The sequence below is a fragment of the Gossypium raimondii genome, chromosome 13 (assembly GCF_025698545.1).
Source record: "Gossypium raimondii isolate GPD5lz chromosome 13, ASM2569854v1, whole genome shotgun sequence".
Taxonomy (NCBI): domain Eukaryota; kingdom Viridiplantae; phylum Streptophyta; class Magnoliopsida; order Malvales; family Malvaceae; genus Gossypium; species Gossypium raimondii.
The window spans coordinates 20695799-20715591 of NC_068577.1; the positions used below are offsets into that span (position 1 = coordinate 20695799).

The 19793-nt window shown below is 35.3% G+C and overlaps 2 protein-coding genes across 2 annotated transcripts; both read left to right on the forward strand.

Moving 5' to 3' along the window:
- Positions 1-446: 446 nt before the first annotated feature.
- LOC105765458 (uncharacterized) lies at positions 447-1646 on the forward strand. The gene has a single exon (XM_012584562.1). It carries the CDS (start codon positions 447-449, stop codon positions 1644-1646), a length of 1200 nt encoding a protein of 399 aa, XP_012440016.1.
- A 1249-nt stretch (positions 1647-2895) lies between these two features.
- LOC105765448 (uncharacterized) lies at positions 2896-16722 on the forward strand. The gene is made up of 6 exons (XM_052627034.1): positions 2896-3304; positions 3811-4136; positions 5032-5198; positions 5255-5432; positions 5710-5885; positions 16641-16722. The coding sequence occupies exons 1-6, from the start codon at positions 2896-2898 to the stop codon at positions 16720-16722; spliced, it is 1338 nt and encodes a 445-aa protein (XP_052482994.1).
- Positions 16723-19793: the final 3071 nt, after the last annotated feature.

The following is a 19793-nucleotide window of genomic DNA, read 5'->3' on the forward strand; positions in this document are numbered from 1 at the left end:
TGAGCACATTTTGCCATCTTTTCCTTTTAATTCTTTTATTACTAAATGACTAAAATGCCCCCATTTAAAAAATATATATTTCACCCATTTCTTATGTCTATTTTTGTCCATCAATTAACTAATAGTCTAATTACAACATAAGGACCCCCAATTTATAATTTTATATCAATTAGACACTTCTAACATATAGAACTCAACTTTTGCACTTTTTACAATTTAGTCCTTTTGACTAAATTGAGTGCCCAAACGTCGAAATTTTTGAAAGAAATTTTTACTAAATTCTTTCGTAAAATTGTAGACCATGAAAATATAATAATAACCATGTTTTTTCTCGTCGGATTTGTGGTCCCGAAACCACTATTCCGACTAGGCCCAGAATCGGGCTGTTACATACAGAGACTAGGTCTCATGATCACATGTTCGGGGATGACGCCTTGTCCTAGGCTATGCTGAGGATATTAGAGAGGGTCGCTGGGCCCAACACTAGATCTGGGGGTCGAGGGTCGATTACGAAACGACTCCGGTCCAATAGGGTTGAGCTATTCGAGGGTGTCACTGGAGTCGCTCCTAGCGTGGCCGAGTACTGGATGGAGGCCATGGAAAGAATCATGGATGATCTGGACTTTACCCTTGAAAATAAATTGAAAGGGGTTGTTTCCTTGCTTCGCGATGAAGCATACCTATGGTGGCTGACCGTTAAGGAGGGCACTCAGCCCGAACAACTGACTTGGGATTTCTATAAGTCTTTTTTTCAAGGTAAATATGTGGTGGCAAGCTACATTGACACTAGAAGATGTGAGTTTCTGAATCTTACGCAAGGGGATCGTTCAGTGGCCGAGTGTGAGGCCCAGTTTCTAAGATTGAGCCACTATGCGCGAGGCATGGTGGCGACTGAATATGAACATTGTGTCCGCTTCGAGGATGCACTCAAGGACAATTTAAGAGTTCTGATAGCTCTGCAAAGGGAGCGTTACTTTTTAGCACTGGTAGAGAAGGCAAAGATCACCGAGAAGGTGAAGTGTATTGAGCGCAAAAATCTTGATAAGGAGAGAGGCAAGAATAAGAGGGGTTCGGAGCCGTTGAGTTCTGCAATGAGGCCTAAGAAAAAGGTCAGATCTGGTGGGCCAGTTAGAGTTGGGGCCCTTGTTGCACCTACTGGGATCACATTTTGTGGGCATTATGAAAGACGCCATCCGAGCGAATGTTGGAAGACGACTAGGGCTTGTTTAAGATGTGGGTCTACTAAGCACCTTGCTCGAGAGTGTCCGTTGAGGGCCGATCAGGTGCAAGCTATGGGTTCTGGTATTGCACAACCATCGGGGGTAGTTCAGCAGCCGCCTAGGTGCCGTGGTCAGGCTAGGGGTGGTAATGGTATGGGTCGGGGGCAGAGAGCACTGGGCAGAGGTGTTGGACAGGCTGAGGCGAGAAAGCTGGCCCTAGTTTATGCTAGTCGTCGTCGAGAGGATAGAGATGCTCCGGACGTCATCACGGGTACGTTCTTTATTTTTGATCTGCCTTACACTACGTTGATAGATTTAGGATCTACGTATTCCTCTGTTGTCTGTTCTGTTCCCAAAACCATAGGGATTTCGGTTGAAAGTTCTTCTAGTGAGGTGACTATACTGAGGTCATTGGGGCAATCTTGATACGAGTCACAAAGGCCCAACTCAAGCTCAAGAACGTGATGGGCTCAAATTACCACAAGGCCCAATAACGAGGTCAAAGGCCAGGAAAATGCGTATGAAACTAAATGGAACCGTTCAAGACTTCATTAGCAAGGCCTTAGATGCACATAAAAAGGAAAAAGAAAATCAAGAATTACTTTCTTGTTTTCATGAAAATCAAGAAATCGAATCTTGGTCCAATTTTGCTGTTTTGAGCGATTTCAAGAATCAAGAAAATCAAGATTTCAAATCTTAGAAATCTTGGTCTAAAAAACTGAATCTTGTAGCTAAGGCGCATTGGATCTTAGTTACGAGCATTAACGAACCAATTTTGGGAAAGAACAAATTACAAGCCTAAGTTCTTGAAGATACGACCCAATAAGATGTTCCAAGCCCAACCAAGAAGTTTAAATTAGACTTAGTTGAAAAATCAGGCCAAATTGTCAAAGTGGCCCAATTTGTAAAATTTTAATTCTTTAAATACTTAGTTTTAATTTTTAGACTTTATGAATAAATTTCTATGTAAAAATTCAGTCCAAGAGGCCCATTTAGAGGCCTTGGACAAAATTCCCCTTGAAAGTCAACAATTAGGGTTTTTTTAGTTTTCCTAGTAGGGCTAGGAAAGTAGTTAGGAGGCCTATATATATGGCTTGGCCGGCCACCCTTAAGCACATTACATTGAATTCAAATTTTTGTTGAGTGAAAATTCTCTTTGAGTTTCTCGAAGAATTCTCTCTTGTGTTTTCTTTAGAAGTAGTTTTAACAATATTTTTGATTGTGGGAGCCATCTTCAACCTTCTTTTTGCCGTGGATTTACATTGGAGGGAAGATTAGAGCCGTTTGAAGGGAGTTGTGAAATCTTTCATGATTTCAAGGCTTCTTAGGACTTTCTTTATCTTTCTTGCTGTTTGCAATATTCTTTGGCATCAAGAAACGTCCTTTATTCATAATTTTCAATCTTTCTTGCCGCCCAAGTATCCTACTTCTACTTCAATTTGGTTTTCTTGGTTTTTGAGTTTAATTTTCTGTTTTCGTTTCAGCCCAAGTTTCTATAGCTTTCGTAGGACTTTCCCGTGACTTGACAATGTCGATCTTGGTCTGCGCGCAACCCTCTATCAAATCTGTTAGAGTTAGCAAACTATACAGGGATGTTCCTTTAGAGGTTCAAGGGACGGTATTTCTAGCTGATTTGATAGAGCTTCTGTTTGGGGAGTTTGATATGATATTCGGGATGGACTGGTTGGTCAAGCATTGTGTCAGTTTGGACTGTACGACTAAGAGGGTCGTATTGAGAACTGAAGGGGGCAATGAAGTAGTTGTGATTGCGGAACGTCAAAATTACTTGGCTAACGTGATCTCTGCACTGGTAGTTGAGAAACTTGTTCGCAAGGGATGTGAGGTGTATTTGGCCTACGTAAGTGTTTCCGCTTCTGAGGACTCTACTGTTAAGGACATTAGAACTGTGAGGGATTTTTCGGACGTCTTTCTTAAGGAGCTACTGGGTTTACCTCTGAATCGGGAAGTGGAGTTTGGGATTGAGCTTCTTCCTGGTACAGTTTTGGTGTCTATCGCTCCCTATCGAATGGCACCAAAGGAGCTTAGAGAGCTCAGGGCTCAAATTCAGAAGTTATTGGATATAGGTTCATTCGCCCTAGTGTGTCCCCGTGGGGAGCACCGGTACTATTTGTTAAGGAAAGGGATGGATCCATGAGGATGTGTATCGACTATCAACAACTAAATAAGTTTACTATTAAGAACAAGTATCCACTTCCGAGGATTGATGATTTGTTTGACTAGTTCCGAGGGGCGTCTGTGTTTTCCAAAATTGACTTGCGTTCTGGGTATCATCAGTTGAGGGTTAAGGAGGTTGATGTGCATAAGACGACATTCAGGACTCGTGATAGTCACTACGAGTTCCTAATGATGCCATTTGGATTGACTAATGTATCGACAACTTTCATGGATCTGATAAACTAAGTGTTTTAGCCCTACCTGGATCGGTTTGTAGTGGTGTTCATCGATGAAATATTGGTTTATTCGAGGACTGAGGATGAGCATAACGAGCACCTTAGGATTGTTTATCAGATTTTGAGGGAAAAGTAGCTCTATGCTATGTTCAGCAAGTGTGAGTTTTGGTTACGTGAAGTAACATTTCTGGGTCATGTGGTGTCTGCTGAGGGGATTCGAGTCGATCCTCAAAAAATTGAGGTTGTATTAGACAGGAAGCAGCCTAAGAATGTGTCTGAGATCTGCAGCTTTTTGGGGCTGGCAGGTTATTACCGACGGTTTGTGGAAGGGTTTTCATTGATCGCAACACCCTTGACTAAGCTGTTACGTAAAGGTGTACTGTTTGATTCGATTAATGCACAACAAGAGAGCTTTGAGAAGCTTAAGACTGTCCTGACTGAGGCTCCTGTTTTGGTACAGTGTGAACCTGGAAAGGAGTTCACGATTTATAGTGATGCATCACATGTCGGTTTGGGATGTGTGTTGATGCAGGATGGTAAGGTGGTTGCATATGCATCTCGTCAACTTAAGACACACGAGGCGAACTATCTGACGCACGATTTGGAGTTGGTCACCGCAGTCTTTGCATTGAAAATTTGGAGGCATTATCTGTATGGTGAGAAGTGTATTATCTACACTGATCATAAGAGCCTCAAGTATCTCCTCACTCAGAAGGAGTTAAATCTTAGGCAGCGTAGATGGGTTGACTTGCTTAAGGATTATGATTGTACCATTGAGTACCATCCCGGCAAGGCCAATGTGGTGGCCGACGTGTTGAGCTGTAGGGCTATGAACGATCTGAGAGCAATGTTCGCTCGACTTAGCCTATTCGATGATGGAAGTCTGTTGGCAAAACTTCAGGTCAAACCGACATGGATTGAACAAATTTGTGGTAAACAGTTAGGGGATAAGTATCTCAGGTTGAGAATGGTGGCACTATTGATTTTGAGATAAACAGTGATGGGGTACTTTATTTCTGCCGTCGAATTTGTGTACCGAAAGATGAGGATTTAAGGCAGTCGATTCTGAGAGAAGCGCGTGGTAGTCCCTATTTATGCATCCCGGTGGTAACAAGATGTATCGATATCTTCAGGAATTGTACTAGTGGCCAGGGTTGAAGCGTGAGATTACCGACTTCATTGCTCACTGTTTCACTTCTCAGTAGGTTAAAGCAAAGCATCAGTTCCTTTCATGTTTACTGCAGCCAGTTAAGATACGTTATGGAATGGGAGCGAGTAACCATGGACTTCGTTAGTGGTTGCCTCTAACACCCATTAAGAAGGATTTTGTCTGGGTCATCGTGGATCGATTGACCAAGTCTGCTCACTTCATCCTGGTAAGGACAGACTTTTCTCTTCAGAAATTAGCTAAGCTCTACATATTGAAAATAGTGAGACTGCATGGGGTACCTGTCTTGATCATTTTCGATCGGTATCTTCGTTTCAAGTTTCGATTCTGGAAGAAGCTTTATGAGGCTCTGGGTTCAGTATTGCTTTCCATCCTCAGACAGTTGGTCAGTCGGAGAGGGTGATTCAGATACTGGAGGACATGTTGAGGAGCTGTGTTATTGATTTCTGAGGTAGTGGGGAGAAGTACTTGTCGTTAGCGGAGTTTGCCTACAATAATAGCTTACAGTCTAGCATCCATATGGAACTTTACGAGGCACTGTACGGTTGTAAGTGTCGTAGTCCTTTAAGTTGGACTGAGTTGGGCGAGCGACGTGTTCTAGGTCCTGAGTTGGTCTCTAAGACAGAGGATAAGGTTAGATTGATTCGGGATCGTTTGAAAGTGGCTTCTAATAGGTAGAAATCGTATGCGGATATGAAGAGGTGTGAGATCGAGTATTCTATGGGGGACTTGGTTTTTCTCAGGGTCTTGCCATGAAAAAGGTTCTAGGTTCGGTCGCAAGGGCAAGCTGAGCCCTCAGTTTATTGGACCTTACTGCATTCTGAAACGTGTGGGACCTATCGCTTATCAACTAGAGTTACCTCTGGAGTTGGACCGCATTCATGATGTTTTTTAAGTCTTAATGTTGAAGAGCTACTGCTCTGATCCCACACATGTTGTTTCTATTGAGGAGATTGAGGTTAGGCCAGACTTGACCTTCAAGGAGGAGCCGGTTCAGATTCTGAAGCATGATATAAAGGTCCTTCGGAAAAAGTCTATTCCCTTAGTGAAGGTTTTGTGGCGTAATCATAGCACTGAGGAGGCCACGTGGGAGCCTGAGGATGCGATGCGTCAGCAATATCCTCATCTATTTTGATCAAGTAAAATTTTGAGAACGAAATTTTCTTTTAGGGGTGGGGTTATAACGCCCCAAAATTTCTAATTTCGTTATTGTGAAAATATGACATAAATATCTGTCAGCTTTAGTGGTTATGTGTTCTGGGAGTGTTTGGGAGGTCCTAAGTTCAAGCCTTTGCTTGGGCAAATTTTGGTTTTTTGAATGAATTAGGCCTTATTATTGTTTAATAGGCTTTTATTTGATTGTTGGGTTAATTACATCAAAATGGGCCTACTGGTCTGGTGGTTAAATGGTGTTTTATTATCGTGGAGGTCTTGTGTTTGAATCCTTATGCAGGCAAGGGTATTATTTTTGCTCAGATTTCGGGATAGAGTTGTGTAATAGGGGGATTCTAAGCAGTGGATGTGTAGTGGGAATTAGGGGAGAAGATTAAGGGATTTTGGGCGTTATCGAGATTTTGTTTTATTTTTTTTCCTATAACAAAATTTTGACTCTCTTTTTCAAAAAATATCTGCCATCAACTCTTCTCCCTTTCCTCTTGCCAAAATTCTCTGAGTTTTTCCATCTTTATCTTCTTTTTCTTATTCTTAATTTTTCCCTAATAAATTTATTTTCCATCGTTTTCGCATGCAGTTAGTGCTCCCTTAGTTTCGGTAAGTGTTTCTCTTCGTTTCTATCATGAATCTCTTAACGACTAAAGTGGTAATGTTTTTCCTCTGAGATTTGGACATAGAGGGAGGCTTGGACTGGTGAATTCAGTGTTTTTGTCTGAACAATAGTTAAACGGAGGGTTATCGTTGGTGGTAAGTTGGGTTTTTGTTCGTTCTTGGTTGTCAATTGGCTTGTAAATCCATTAAATTGATATTGAGTATCTTGACTGTAGGCTTTGGAGTGCTCGGGGACTATTTTAGCATCAAACAAAACCTGATGAGTACCCAAAACGTTAAAAAAAAGGATTCGGCGAAAAGCTGAAATTGCTTGGCAACAGCAGTAGGCTAACTTTCAAAAATCACCATAAATTGTGGAAATCGAATTAGAGGATGAAAAAATATGGAATAAAATATTATTAAGTCTAGTTTGTCATAGAATAAACGGTGTAAGTAATGAAATTGTAAATCATGAGGTATAATAAACTTTGTGAGACAAAGTCAGATTGAATTCGGGTTCCCCTATTTTGACTTTGGAAAATCATCAAAAATTGGAGAAAATTGATTAGGGGTTAAAATTTACATGTTTAAATTATTAATGATTCTATTTCAATAGAAATAAATGGAAATATCATTCAAATTTTTTACTAAGAGATAATTAATTTTTAGCAAAGAAGGGACGAAGCTGTCAGATAGTAGAACAGGGGTAAGTTTGAAGATTTTAATGTACTTATTGGCTGAACTAAAAATTCTGAAAATTTTATGGTAGAAAGGTATTTGAGTCTAGTTTCAAAGGCATCAAGCTGATCTTAAGTCCAAAATCTGTAGCACAAGATATAAATAATTTAGTAAAACTGACTCAAGTAGATAGCTTTGAAGGAACATATATGTAAAAAGTGAAAACATATATGAATAATTAACTAGCACGGGATACATTAAAAATGGATCATGTGGCCAAGGCCAATTTGGCCCGAGTGGGCCACATGGGTATGTGAGCCCATTTTTCTGAAAAGTTCTGTAAGGTTGCACAAGTTTCCCAAGTCGACTGTAGACCTACTGTAGGGTCGATAATCTTTACTTAGACCCCTATATGTGTGATCTGTCTGTTTGATTTCTATACTGAGCATGATTTATGATATCTGAATCGTTGTACTATTAATTGGATAATAGCATGACATATTTTGTATGTTGCATTGAATCGGGGTGAGTTGATGATATTTGGAGGAATTGTCTGAAAGGCTATTAAGCCTGTTATCTGGTAGCTCAACTACAACCTTCTGATTATGTGCCACATTTCGGTACTACATGGTGTGTAGGGTTAGATGGAGATGGTGTGCAGAGGCTGGTGGGTAGGATTCTAATTTACTGTATCTGTATTCTTTATCTGATATGGGCCAAGGCCCTAATGTATTTCTGAGACTGTATCTGAATGGGCTAAGGCCCAAACTATCATGTGATGGGCACAAGCCCCCGACTGTATCTAACTGAATTCTGTTGATTATCTGTATGCATGTTTTCTGCGGGGAATACACACTGAGTTTGCGAAAACTCACCCTTTCTCTGTTTAATCTGTATAGGTAATCTCCAGACTTAACGGGTCGGTGCAGTAGAGGACTCGACGGTGGCCATACTTAAATTTTAGACTGTTTTCCGTTAATACATAGAATTTATTACTTATTTGGGGTTTTTGATGTATCTTCTGGATTATGCATGGTTGGCTTTAAATTTGGGACTTTATACTATTTTTTCTGGATTTTTTTAAAAATTACAACTCCACAAAACACGATTTTTTTCTAAAAGTTAAAGTTTTTCGTAAATAGAAACGATTTTACCTAAATTAATTGGTTACAAAAGCTTCCGCTAAGAGACTAGTTTTAAAGCAAATCAACTAGTTTTTTTTTTAAAACTAAATAAAAGATAACTTACTGTAACGATTTTTAAACTCGACAATCTTGTCTTCAAATCCCTTTCCATGTGACATCGCCAGATTCGACCATAACGTCTAGGCCGGGTTTGGGGTGTTACAGATAGTAATATGTAGATTGTCTTGAGCAAGACAACTGTAGAGAATGTTTCTTCATGATTGATACCTTCTTTCTGAGTAGAACCTTTTGTTGCAAGTCTAGACTTATAAGTTTCCACTATTCCATCCACATTTCTTTTCCTCTTGTAGATCCACTTTCACCCTATGACTTTTATCCCTTCTAGTAAGTCTACATGTTCCCGCACTGAGTTGGAATACATAGAGTCCATCTCAACTTTCATAGTTATTTCCTAGAGCATGGAATTAGAACTCTGCATCACTTCGTCATATGTGAGTGTGTCATCTCTTCCTGTTCAGTAGAATTAGTGTTAAGAACACTTACGCTAGACTGGAAGAGCTCAGGCCTACAGGAGACCCTCCCACTACAATGAAGCTCCTTATGTTGCTGATTGTTTATAGGTCTACTATTAGGAATTGGTTCTGGAACCATTTTCATAAGGTTTTGTATATTTCCTAAAAGCTCCTCGAATACCTCTTTACCCGAGTGAATTCATTCATGTAACTTTCTTCAAGGAAAGTAGTATGAGTTGAGACTATAACAGTTTGCTCTTTCATTATAAAAGAAACCACCCTTTGGATATCCTACAAACATGCACAATTTTGTCTGTGAGTCCAACTTTCTCGCATCTTTATCCAATACATGGGTCGGGCATCCCTAAATCCTAAAATGATTAAGATTCAGCTTCCTGCTATGCCACAATCTGTATGGGGTTTTCAATGCTACCTTAGTTAGCATATCATTCAGAATATTGCAAGCCATTTTTACTACATATTCCTAGAAAGAGATTGGTACCATCGAATAACTTAACATCAAACGTATCATGTCTAACAACGTTTGATTCATTCACTCTACTATGCTATTATATTGTGGAGTGTCTGACATGGTTAATACGAATAGAATCTCATTCTCTATAAGGTGCCCTAAGAACTCATCAAATAAATATTCCTCACCTCGATCTAATTGAAGTGCTTTTATGGGTAAAACTATTTGTTTCTCCACTTTCGCATTGTTTAAAGGAAGTAAGTGATTCGGGGATAATATGTTTATAGGAACATTTGAAACTAAATGTAATTTATAGAATGACTATATGTTAAATATGTAACTGATATGGTAAGATGAAATGTTTAAGTGAAATGGTTCTACGAAATGCTTAAATGGAACAATTATATATATATGAATTGTTTAGAAAAAAATCATAAGAATATAAATATGGAAAAAGGGACGTTTGAAATGAGTATTTGAATTTATATAGATGCTCATAATGTGCTGGAATTTAAGAAGTCTAGAAAAGAGGTTCATAATATTTTTTATTAATAATAAATGATATGTTTGATGTGTTTATGAGAATTAATTTTGTGGCTTTACGAACTCCACTTCCTTGTCCTCAAAGTCCTATACGACAGAATATTCACAGGATTTCTATTGATTAATTCTGAAAATGTGGAGCCGAATAGTTTAGCGGTAGAATGAGTAATAATTTGGCCAGATCGAGTACTAGTTAAAAACTCACAGAGATTTCTACATGAAATATTATATCCTTCCAAAGATTATCTAAGATGTGCGGTGTCATTATTAAAAGAAGAGGTTATGCACTGGTAATTAACTTTAACTACTATGGTATCGAAAGAACGTATTTGTTGATATTTCTTCTGAATTGATTTTTGAAAGAATTATATCAGCAAACGATATTTCGACAAGAAGAAAAAGGAAATTCTTGAATTGAAGTTAGGAAACAGATCAGTTGCAGATTTTGGGTGAGAGTAGTTCAACTTGGTAAGTATGTTAATAAGATGGTATTAGTTAAAGAGAAATTATGTACTTGTTTCAGAGATGAATTGAATAAGAAAAATAAAATACTTGTCAGTGCAATGGAATTTTTTGAGTTGTAATATAACATCCTCAAAACCCCCTTGGTCGTAAATAATATGAGAGAAAATCTTATCGAAATAAGGTATAAGATCAAAGAAAATGAAAGTTGCAATATATCAAAAGAGAGTTAAATCAAGAAGCATGACATGATGTATTAATGAAGGGACTAAATCGTAAATATATGGAAAGTTTTTGGCTCAAGTGTAAATATTTAAAATTTACGGGATCGAAATGTAAAAATGAGAAAGTTGAAGGACCAAAAGTGAAAATAATCCAATTTACTAAGATATGGAATTGGCATGCAAGGACCAAATTGAATAGGGGAAGAATTGTGAGGGACTAAATCATAATTTTATCAAATTAAGTGATGATTCAAGGATGAAATTTTGAAAGATCATAAAGGGTAAAATGGTCAATTAGTAAGAGGGAGAATTCTAGAATGTAATGATGATGTTGATGATATTTTTTGTAATTTTTTAATTAATTAGTTAAATATTATTTTATTAATATTTTACTTAGATATTTATTATTATTTTATTTAGAAAATGGTAGTATAGAAAGAAAACAAGGATGAAGGAAATTTATCATCCTTCCAACGTGAGTGAAAGGGTGAGAAAGCAAGTTTTCTTTTCTTTACAATTTAGTCATTTGCCATGAGAACCTACATTTTTACCCAAAATTTTTGAAAATTTCCTTAGATATTAAAGAGAGAAGATGAAGTAGAGATTCTAAAAAATATGTTAATCAATTTAGAAGCAAGAAAATAGTAGATGAAAGTGGAGAAAATGAGAAGAAAAAGGAAGGAAAGTGGTGAAGATGAGAAATGCATGGAAATGAATAAGAAATGAAGAAATTATTGACAAAGGAGGTAAGTTTCATACTAAACCTATTTGTATTTCAATAGACCGAGTTGAAGATTTTTGAGTGAGATGTATGAAACATGTATTTAATCTAAATACAAGAAATAGAAAGTATTTGATGAAGAATAAAGACTTAAAACACTAAATTGGTAAGAGAGAATGTGATTTGTATGGTGAAAAGTACTAATATTAAGAAATGAATATGTAATCTACACATAAACATAAGTGACTAAATTTTATAGTAATCAAAATTATGGAAATCATGTGTGATTGAATGAAAGATAGTGCAAAGAACATTGGAAAAGAAAATATTTTCATTAAAACAGTTTGGACAGCAGCAGTGACTTAACTTTGAAAATTCACCTAAAATTATAAAAATTTAGTTAGAGATTGGATTAAATATGAAATTAAATCTTCTTGGGTCTAGTTTCAGATGGAATAAACGGTGAAAGAAACGGGGTTTTATAGTTTGAGATATATTAATTTTCATGAAACAAGGTTGGATTGGATTCGAGTTCCCTGTTCTGACTTTGGAAATCATAAAAAATTTTAGCAAAATGATTATGAGTTTAAATTTATATGTTTAATTATTAATGAGTCTATTTTCAATAAAAACAAATGAAAATATCGTCCAAACCCCGTACTAAGAGATAATTAATTTTAGTAAAGAAAGGTCAAGTCAAAAACAATGTAACAAGGAAAAATTTGAATAATTTGAATAAATATATACATAAAGGATGTGAAATGGAGAGGAAGAGGAGGAAAATTGAATATATATAGAGTAGATGAATTTGAAATGTTTCAAAATGGTTGTAAGTGATGGAATGATTAATACATGTGAATATGTTTAAACGAATTGATAAAATAATAAGTGAATAATTGTTAATTGATGTGATATTGAATTATTGTTAAAATTTTATGAATAATTAAATTGATTGGCACAATTTAAAAATAAATATGAAATATATATAAAGTGGGTAAAGTACTTTGAAAGTACAAGTCCTCAAATGGTCTTATTCGTGGAACTTTAATATTTGTGTTAATTTTATAAACTTTGTTATCTTTGATTGAATATCATGTTTTTATGAGGACTTGAGATCAGAAATAGATGCAAGTGGATGATATGATAGACGTAAGTGGCGGTTATGACATCTAAATACAGTTCAGGTAATGATATAAAAAAATAAAAAAATAAAGTGTGGAATTTGTAGGAAAATGGAAAAGACATCATGATGACAAGTTCGCCATGTCATGACGTGGAAACCCCAACGTCTCGATGACAGTTCAAAATTTTTTATGAACTATACAATTTGGTCTTTGATCAATTATGGATGTTTTAATGAGCTCCTTTAACTTACAATTAGTTCTATCGTAAATTCAATTATTACTGAAATGAGTTAATGATCTATATTAATTAAATAATATGATACATTGATCTAAAATTTTCAGTAGTTGCTTCGACAACGAATGTGACATCCTGATGCCTTGACTCGGAGATCAGGTCTGGTATGGAGGTATTACATGTAATTTTTATTTGATCGGTCTCAGAAAAGAGAAGAAATTTGTTATCACAAGAAACAAAGAGAGACATGAGTTTGAGACTTCAATAAACGAAGTGTATCTAAAACATATTATATTTTTTTGGCCAATGATAAATGAAAGGACCGAGTAGTTATTTCCTGGGCCATCAGGGTTTTATGACAAAGATAGCTAAAACAAAATAATATGAGATCACTGATGACTTCACTAGCCAGTGTGGTAGTGTTCGAAATGTAAAAAGACCTGAATGCAACCATTGTGGTCGAAATCATTTTGGAGTGTGTAGTTTAAAAGATAGATTATACTTAATTTTTGGATTTCCTTATTATTTTATGAAAGATTGACAAATCAAACTGAGTTAAATAAATACCAGAATGTAAGACTTGCTGTTAATTCTATGAGCGACAAATGATCAGAAATTTAAAGCACAACTATAATTAATAGAATTGAAACAAAAGACATAGTGGTTCGTTCTGAATCTTGAGTTTTCACTAAAGTCTTTGTGATCTGAGCACGCAAAGAGGCCTTAGTCTTGATATTATTTCTGATACCTTTCTATCTTTGATGTTATAGTATACATATTAGTTGATTTTGATCGATGCATTTGTATATATGTAATACGTTGGTAACAGGAAAGGGTTTACCTAATTGAGTTAATTGTTAGACGATTGGATTTGCAGATAGGGTTCACTAAAAATTTATGGTTATGACTTTTCTATTAATTTGATGTTACTATTTTTTATTGAATTTGGTGTTAATCTGGGAATGAACTGGATTGATTGTTTATGCTACCATAGTGAATTATTAATGGAAACAGATTGATTTGAGATGCTAAAACGATGAATTGATTCTATTGAATTTGCTAAGTTTGATTGTATGTCGAATATGATTTCAGTGGCATAGGTATAGAATTGATTCGAACAGGTTGTGATGCAATTTTTATGTGTAAGTCCTGGATTCCAGAGTAGCAGAAATGGAAATTTATCAGGCACTAACAAATTATGAGTTTATAGATGGCTATTCGAAGAAATTGTTGAGTTGACATTTTGAATAAAAAGATAAGCTTGCAATAGAACTAGATTATTGTACTACTCTGATTTTTACTGCTTTGTACAAAACGATTTCAACCAAATTAAAAGAATTAAAATCTCAGTTGCAAGAATTAATTGATAGAGGTTTAATTCGATCGAGTGTATTACCCTGAGACGCATCTATACTATTTTGAAAAAGAAAAATGATGGGTCAATGAAACAGTGCATGGATTATTAATAATTTATCAATAATTATATTACTGATGATGAAGCTATTATAGGGACACGTTGAATTTGTTTGATTAGTTAAGTGCCAGCAGAGTTCTGACCAGTTGAAAACTTTATTGATAGAACCTTCCGTATTGATTCAATTTAAATCCATCTCGAAATTTTCTTAAATGATGTTGTTTCAAATTTGTTAGCTAAATTGGAATATGTTCAGAATGATCGGAGCATCAATTTCAATATTGATTGTGATAATCTATATTTTAGAAATTGAATATGTTTATTGAACAATTCTGAATTTATATAAGACATCTTATTCGAGATTCCTAGCAGCGTCTTTGTGATTTTAACCTAGTAATAGCAAAATGTACAGTGACTTGAAACATATGTACTAATGGTCAGGAATAAAATGTGAAATTTTAGAGTTAGTACCAAGATTGGCTGATCAGATTACTCATTAGAAAAGCTAGTAGAGTTGCTTATGTCTGAGTTCACCTTTAGATTTCAGAATAAATTTTTTGAAGCTATGGCACAAACAAGCGGACAGTTGGAAAGGTTTACAATTGATTGCATATACCATTTGAATCTTTTCACGGAAGGAAATGTAGATATTCATTATGCTAATCAGAATGAAGTGAGAACAAGTTGGTGTGGACAAATGTAATTTGGTCAACAGAAGAATTTTCCATAACACAATAATTGAAACTATTTCCAGGTATGAAATTTTGAGGATGAAATTTCCTAAGGGGGAGAGTTGTAACAACCCATTTTTCAGTGGTGTTAGAAATAGTAGTTTCGGGACCACAAATTCGAGGAGGGAGCTTTTTAATATTATTAATTAATATTTATGAGTAAAGTATATTATTATTGAGGTTTTGATTTAATAAATTTTACTAATTAGTCATATAGTCAAGTTCAAGTGGTTAATTTTTGAAGTCAAGTAATTTTAGAAAATGAGGTATTGGGAACTCATTTCTATAAACCGAGCTTGTAAATATTTTATTAAATATTTATGGAGTGTTATTAGTGTTATATTAAATTTTGGTTAATAACTTTAATGTTTAATAGTTAATTAAGTAAAAGCATTAAGTGGAGGTTTTAAAGGTAATTAAACCTTATTTCATTATGGTGGGCGGTTAGGTAATAGATTTTGGGTGAAATTTGATTAAATAATCAATGTTAAAATGGTAATTTAGTAATTAAATTAAAACAGAAGAAACAAAAGCAATGTTATCATCTTTCTTCATCTATCACCGATTGTAAAATGAAGGAAACACCATTTTTTAATGCTTGGTTTGGCCAAGCTTTGTCTTAGTGCATGGTATGTATTTTCCAACCCATTTTTCATGATTTTTATGTTTTTGAGATCATTGTAACTTAATTTACTTAGCTCGGGGGTCAATTCATAAAATTGTTAACATATTACGGAATTACCATGAATGAGGTGAATGTGTTTTGAATTTATTTGATGAATTATTAAATTTAGTAGCAAAATATAAGTATTTTGTTAGGTGATTTTGATGAATTTAATGTTTAAGGATTAAATTGTTGAAATAGTAAAATTCAATGTAAATTGTGTGAAATGAGGAAAATTATGGGTTGTTATAAGACTAAGGAAAATCAACTACCATGAATTTTAATTAAAAGTGGTTAAATTGCAAGTTTTGGTATGATGACTAAATTGTAAAAAGGATAAAATGTTAGAGGTAATTTTGTAATTTTATGGAAAGGTTAAATTGTGTAAATTTGATTATATACGTGCTAAAATTGGCTTAATTGAATAAACTTACTATATATATAGATCAAGAAACGAGACAGTTAGAGTTAGATCGAGGATAAGCTAATCTGTCAAATTAGTCGTCGGCTTCGTTTTTACAACTATAATTGTCAAGGTAAGTTCATAGCTTATTGCAATGAAATTATATATATATATTGCTTGCTTTTAAATTATGTTTATATATATACATATGTTGGTGATTCTATGAATTGAAATTAACATACTACTAATGATTGCTATGGAGAGAAAGGACTAATTGGTATGGCCTAGTCGTGAACAACTTAAATCTAAACCAATCTGGACTGTTAGGTCAGAAGATAAGTAGTTTTTTTCGACTCAGTATTTCAGTGCATGTATCAGAAGATTCTGCTTGGGTATTGACTAGTTGATTGAACAAGAAAACCCAAAACGACAGTTGCTTAAGATTACAAAAGCGACCTAATCACCCATGCCGAAATCTGATACATGTTTCCTTATATGATTTCTTGCTTTCGTTTGTTTAATTTCCTTTTATGTTTTTAGCATAGTTTAGTAAAACTTTTCTCTTTAGATCTTTCTTACTATAATCTTATTAGAGTATTAATTAGATCTATTTATATTTAACTTAAGATTAATTTAGTGCTCGCCTCCCTTGGGTACGATCCTCAGAGTACTCACCTACTCCATTGTAAACAATATTACAACCTAACCCGTATACTTGTGGATATCGTTTTCCCATATCTTTTGTGCAGGATTTTTACTCTGGACATTGGTATGTCCAGAGGCAGTCAAGTTGTTGGCGCCGTTTCTGGGGAGGCAACCTCACTATATTAGTTTTAAATTTTGCATAATAATAGAATAATTAGGAAATTTTTTAGATTATAGACAAGAAATTTAAAATCGTAGACTACTAATATTGTATTATTTCTTTGCAGCTTTAAAATCTAAGAGGTATGATGCAAACACTAGGGACATTATTTGATACAAATTGGTTGTGATCTAATATTATTTGACCTATAATTTATAAGTTGCAATGTAACACCCCTAACCTGTATCTGTCGTCAGAATAGGGTTACGGAGCATTACCAGCAATCGTTTGTCGAAACATAACCGAGAAACCCAGATTATCTTACTGATGCTTCTGACACATCTGCGTCTATAACTTTAACTAATGACGTTCTATTTCATGGAAAGCTTCAAGCAATATCATTTAATACAAACACGAGAGTTGCAACTACTGAGACAACTTTAAACCATAATATCATTTCTCGCTTATAACTGACCTGGTAGATATATTTCCGACTGTTCTTCTATTTACCTGTGAATCCGCAAAATTTATTCCCGAATCTAGAGATGTACTCGAATATATACAACTCATCTAACTTTTCCAGTGAATAACCCGCTCTGATTAAAACAACTGAGTCGATTTTATCTATCGAATAATAACATTTCAGAATAATCCCTTCTTCTTATTGTCAAGACAACCTAAACATACAATCTATCATAATTCCCTCTAAATATCAATCAAAGATATTTACAAATTGCATTAACTCAATCAAAACATAACATCCCGTTTATCCCGTTGACATAAATCAAGATTACCTAAGGAATGAGAACCAATATACAAGTTTAAGCTTGATCTTCCACCATCTACACTTTTGCCGATGTCTACCCCTTCATGAAATCTAGAAAGGGAATATATAATAAATCTATTTCAATTATTAACATCGAAGCTTTGAATTATTTCAGAACCGCCACTATCGGATGAATTAAAACCATACTGCTATAATAAGATCGATTTTTCAACCATATAGATAGAACAATACCTCAACATTAATAATGCACTCCGAAACAGAAGAGGAAAAACCGAATGTAATCCCACTAACAACCAGTGCAATAATGCAACCTCTATAATCTGAGATCTATATCACCATGCTCCCATGATCGAACCAGGAATTATAACCATAATAGATGTACTTACCTCCAGCCAATGTTTATAGATGAAACATGTTTGATAGATTAAACAATAAGAACGATGAGAAAGCCGAAATAATGAAATCCAAGATTTAAAGCTCTACTGAATTTTCGAGAATACAACCCATATTGAATGATAAAGAGATCGATGATACCCCAGAGAAAGTCCCGAAGAATAATATCACTTATACGCACTAGAATCGGTTGTGACAGAGACAACATAAATTGTATATATATAATTCATAGTATCAACTAGTAGAAAATTTAAAATAACATCATATGAGTCTTATCGTTGAATCTTCTACCAAACATAATAGAATAGAATGCCAAAGAAAAATAGAGTAATGCCGATCAAAATCAATCAGGCTAACAATACCTCTGTCTAACGTTATGGTTTGCTAGCGTTCTCTTATGATAAAAATCACTTCTGAAAATGAACAATTGCATATGCCTCTGAGGATAAAAGAGCATATAGAATACCTGAAGAGATCGTCATAAGCTACTCAACTATAACCGCTGTATTCAGATAACCTTGCAATTCAAACATTATTCTATTGACTACTACAGTTATCAATAATACCACATTATCCCATTCACTAAAGAAATCAATTCGGAAGAAATTTCGATTAATACGTTCTTTAGATACCATACCTAAATAAGTCGATTACCCGTGATTGACCTCTTCTTTAACAGGGACATTGCGTACCCCGAATGACCTTCAAAAAAATCTAATATCTCTTCTAGAACTCTCTCTATTTGCTAACCCATTCTCAGCTCTAACCGCATTATTATTCATTCAGCCACTAAACACTTCAGTTTCACACTTGTGAGCTTAATCAAGATAAATCTTCTGAATTTCGTTGTATAAGACTGTACAGGTGAGGAAGGTAAAGGTTGTAAAGCATTTAAATTTGACTCTCAAATATATACACATAACATAGCATTTATCATTAACATAATATTATGAACTTTTATTCATACCTTTATGAGTTCCGACTCATCATAAGCAACTTTTTACTTATGCACATGAATATTGCTTCCTGCACTATCGGAATTAGCCCGGTTGGAAAGCATCTTTGTTTAAAAATGAAACAAATCTCATCAGAGTTGATAGATATCACACTATCATAGGTTAAATAATGGCATGTGTTTCTAGACTTCACATATGCTACGTTCAGTCTAAGAACTGACTAAACCGTAGCTCTGATACCACTAAATGTAACACCCCTAACCCATATCCGTCATCGAAATAGCGTTACAGAGCATTACCGAAGTTTACATTTCAAAACTATCAAAAATTCTAAATCATTTAATATTGCAACATCAATCATGGAAAAGTCAATCAATAACATACATTAGTCCCTTACACGAGCCATCGAGGACCTAAAAACACATTAGAAATAAGTCAGGACTAAATTGGAAACATATAAATTTTCTTAGAAAAATATGAAAATTTTCAAACTGCAGGGGTCACATGGCTCAGACACACGCCTGTGTCTCAAGTCGTGTGGGTATTCGAAGTAAGGACACACGGCTGTGTCCCAGCCCATTTCTGTGCCCGTATAACTCTTTGACTTGAGTCACACGGCTAAGGCACACACCCGTGTGCCAGGTCGTGTACCCTTCGAAATTGCCTCACACACCCGTCTGCTAGGCCGTGTGCTAGGCTGATTAATTGCTTGATATGCAATCCATTGTAAGTTGCAGGAGACACAGCCGTGTCGCAGGGTCGGGTGTCACACACAGCTGAGACACACACCGTGCCTTTGGCCGTGTGGACGATAAATAGGCCATTTCCAAGCCATTTTACTCACCCAAAGCCAAGTTAATTAAACCAACCAAAAGCACCTATTTTCATGGATTCAAGATACAACTAAAACATGCATAAACATGCTAGAACATCATAGTACTTAGCCATACAACCAATATAC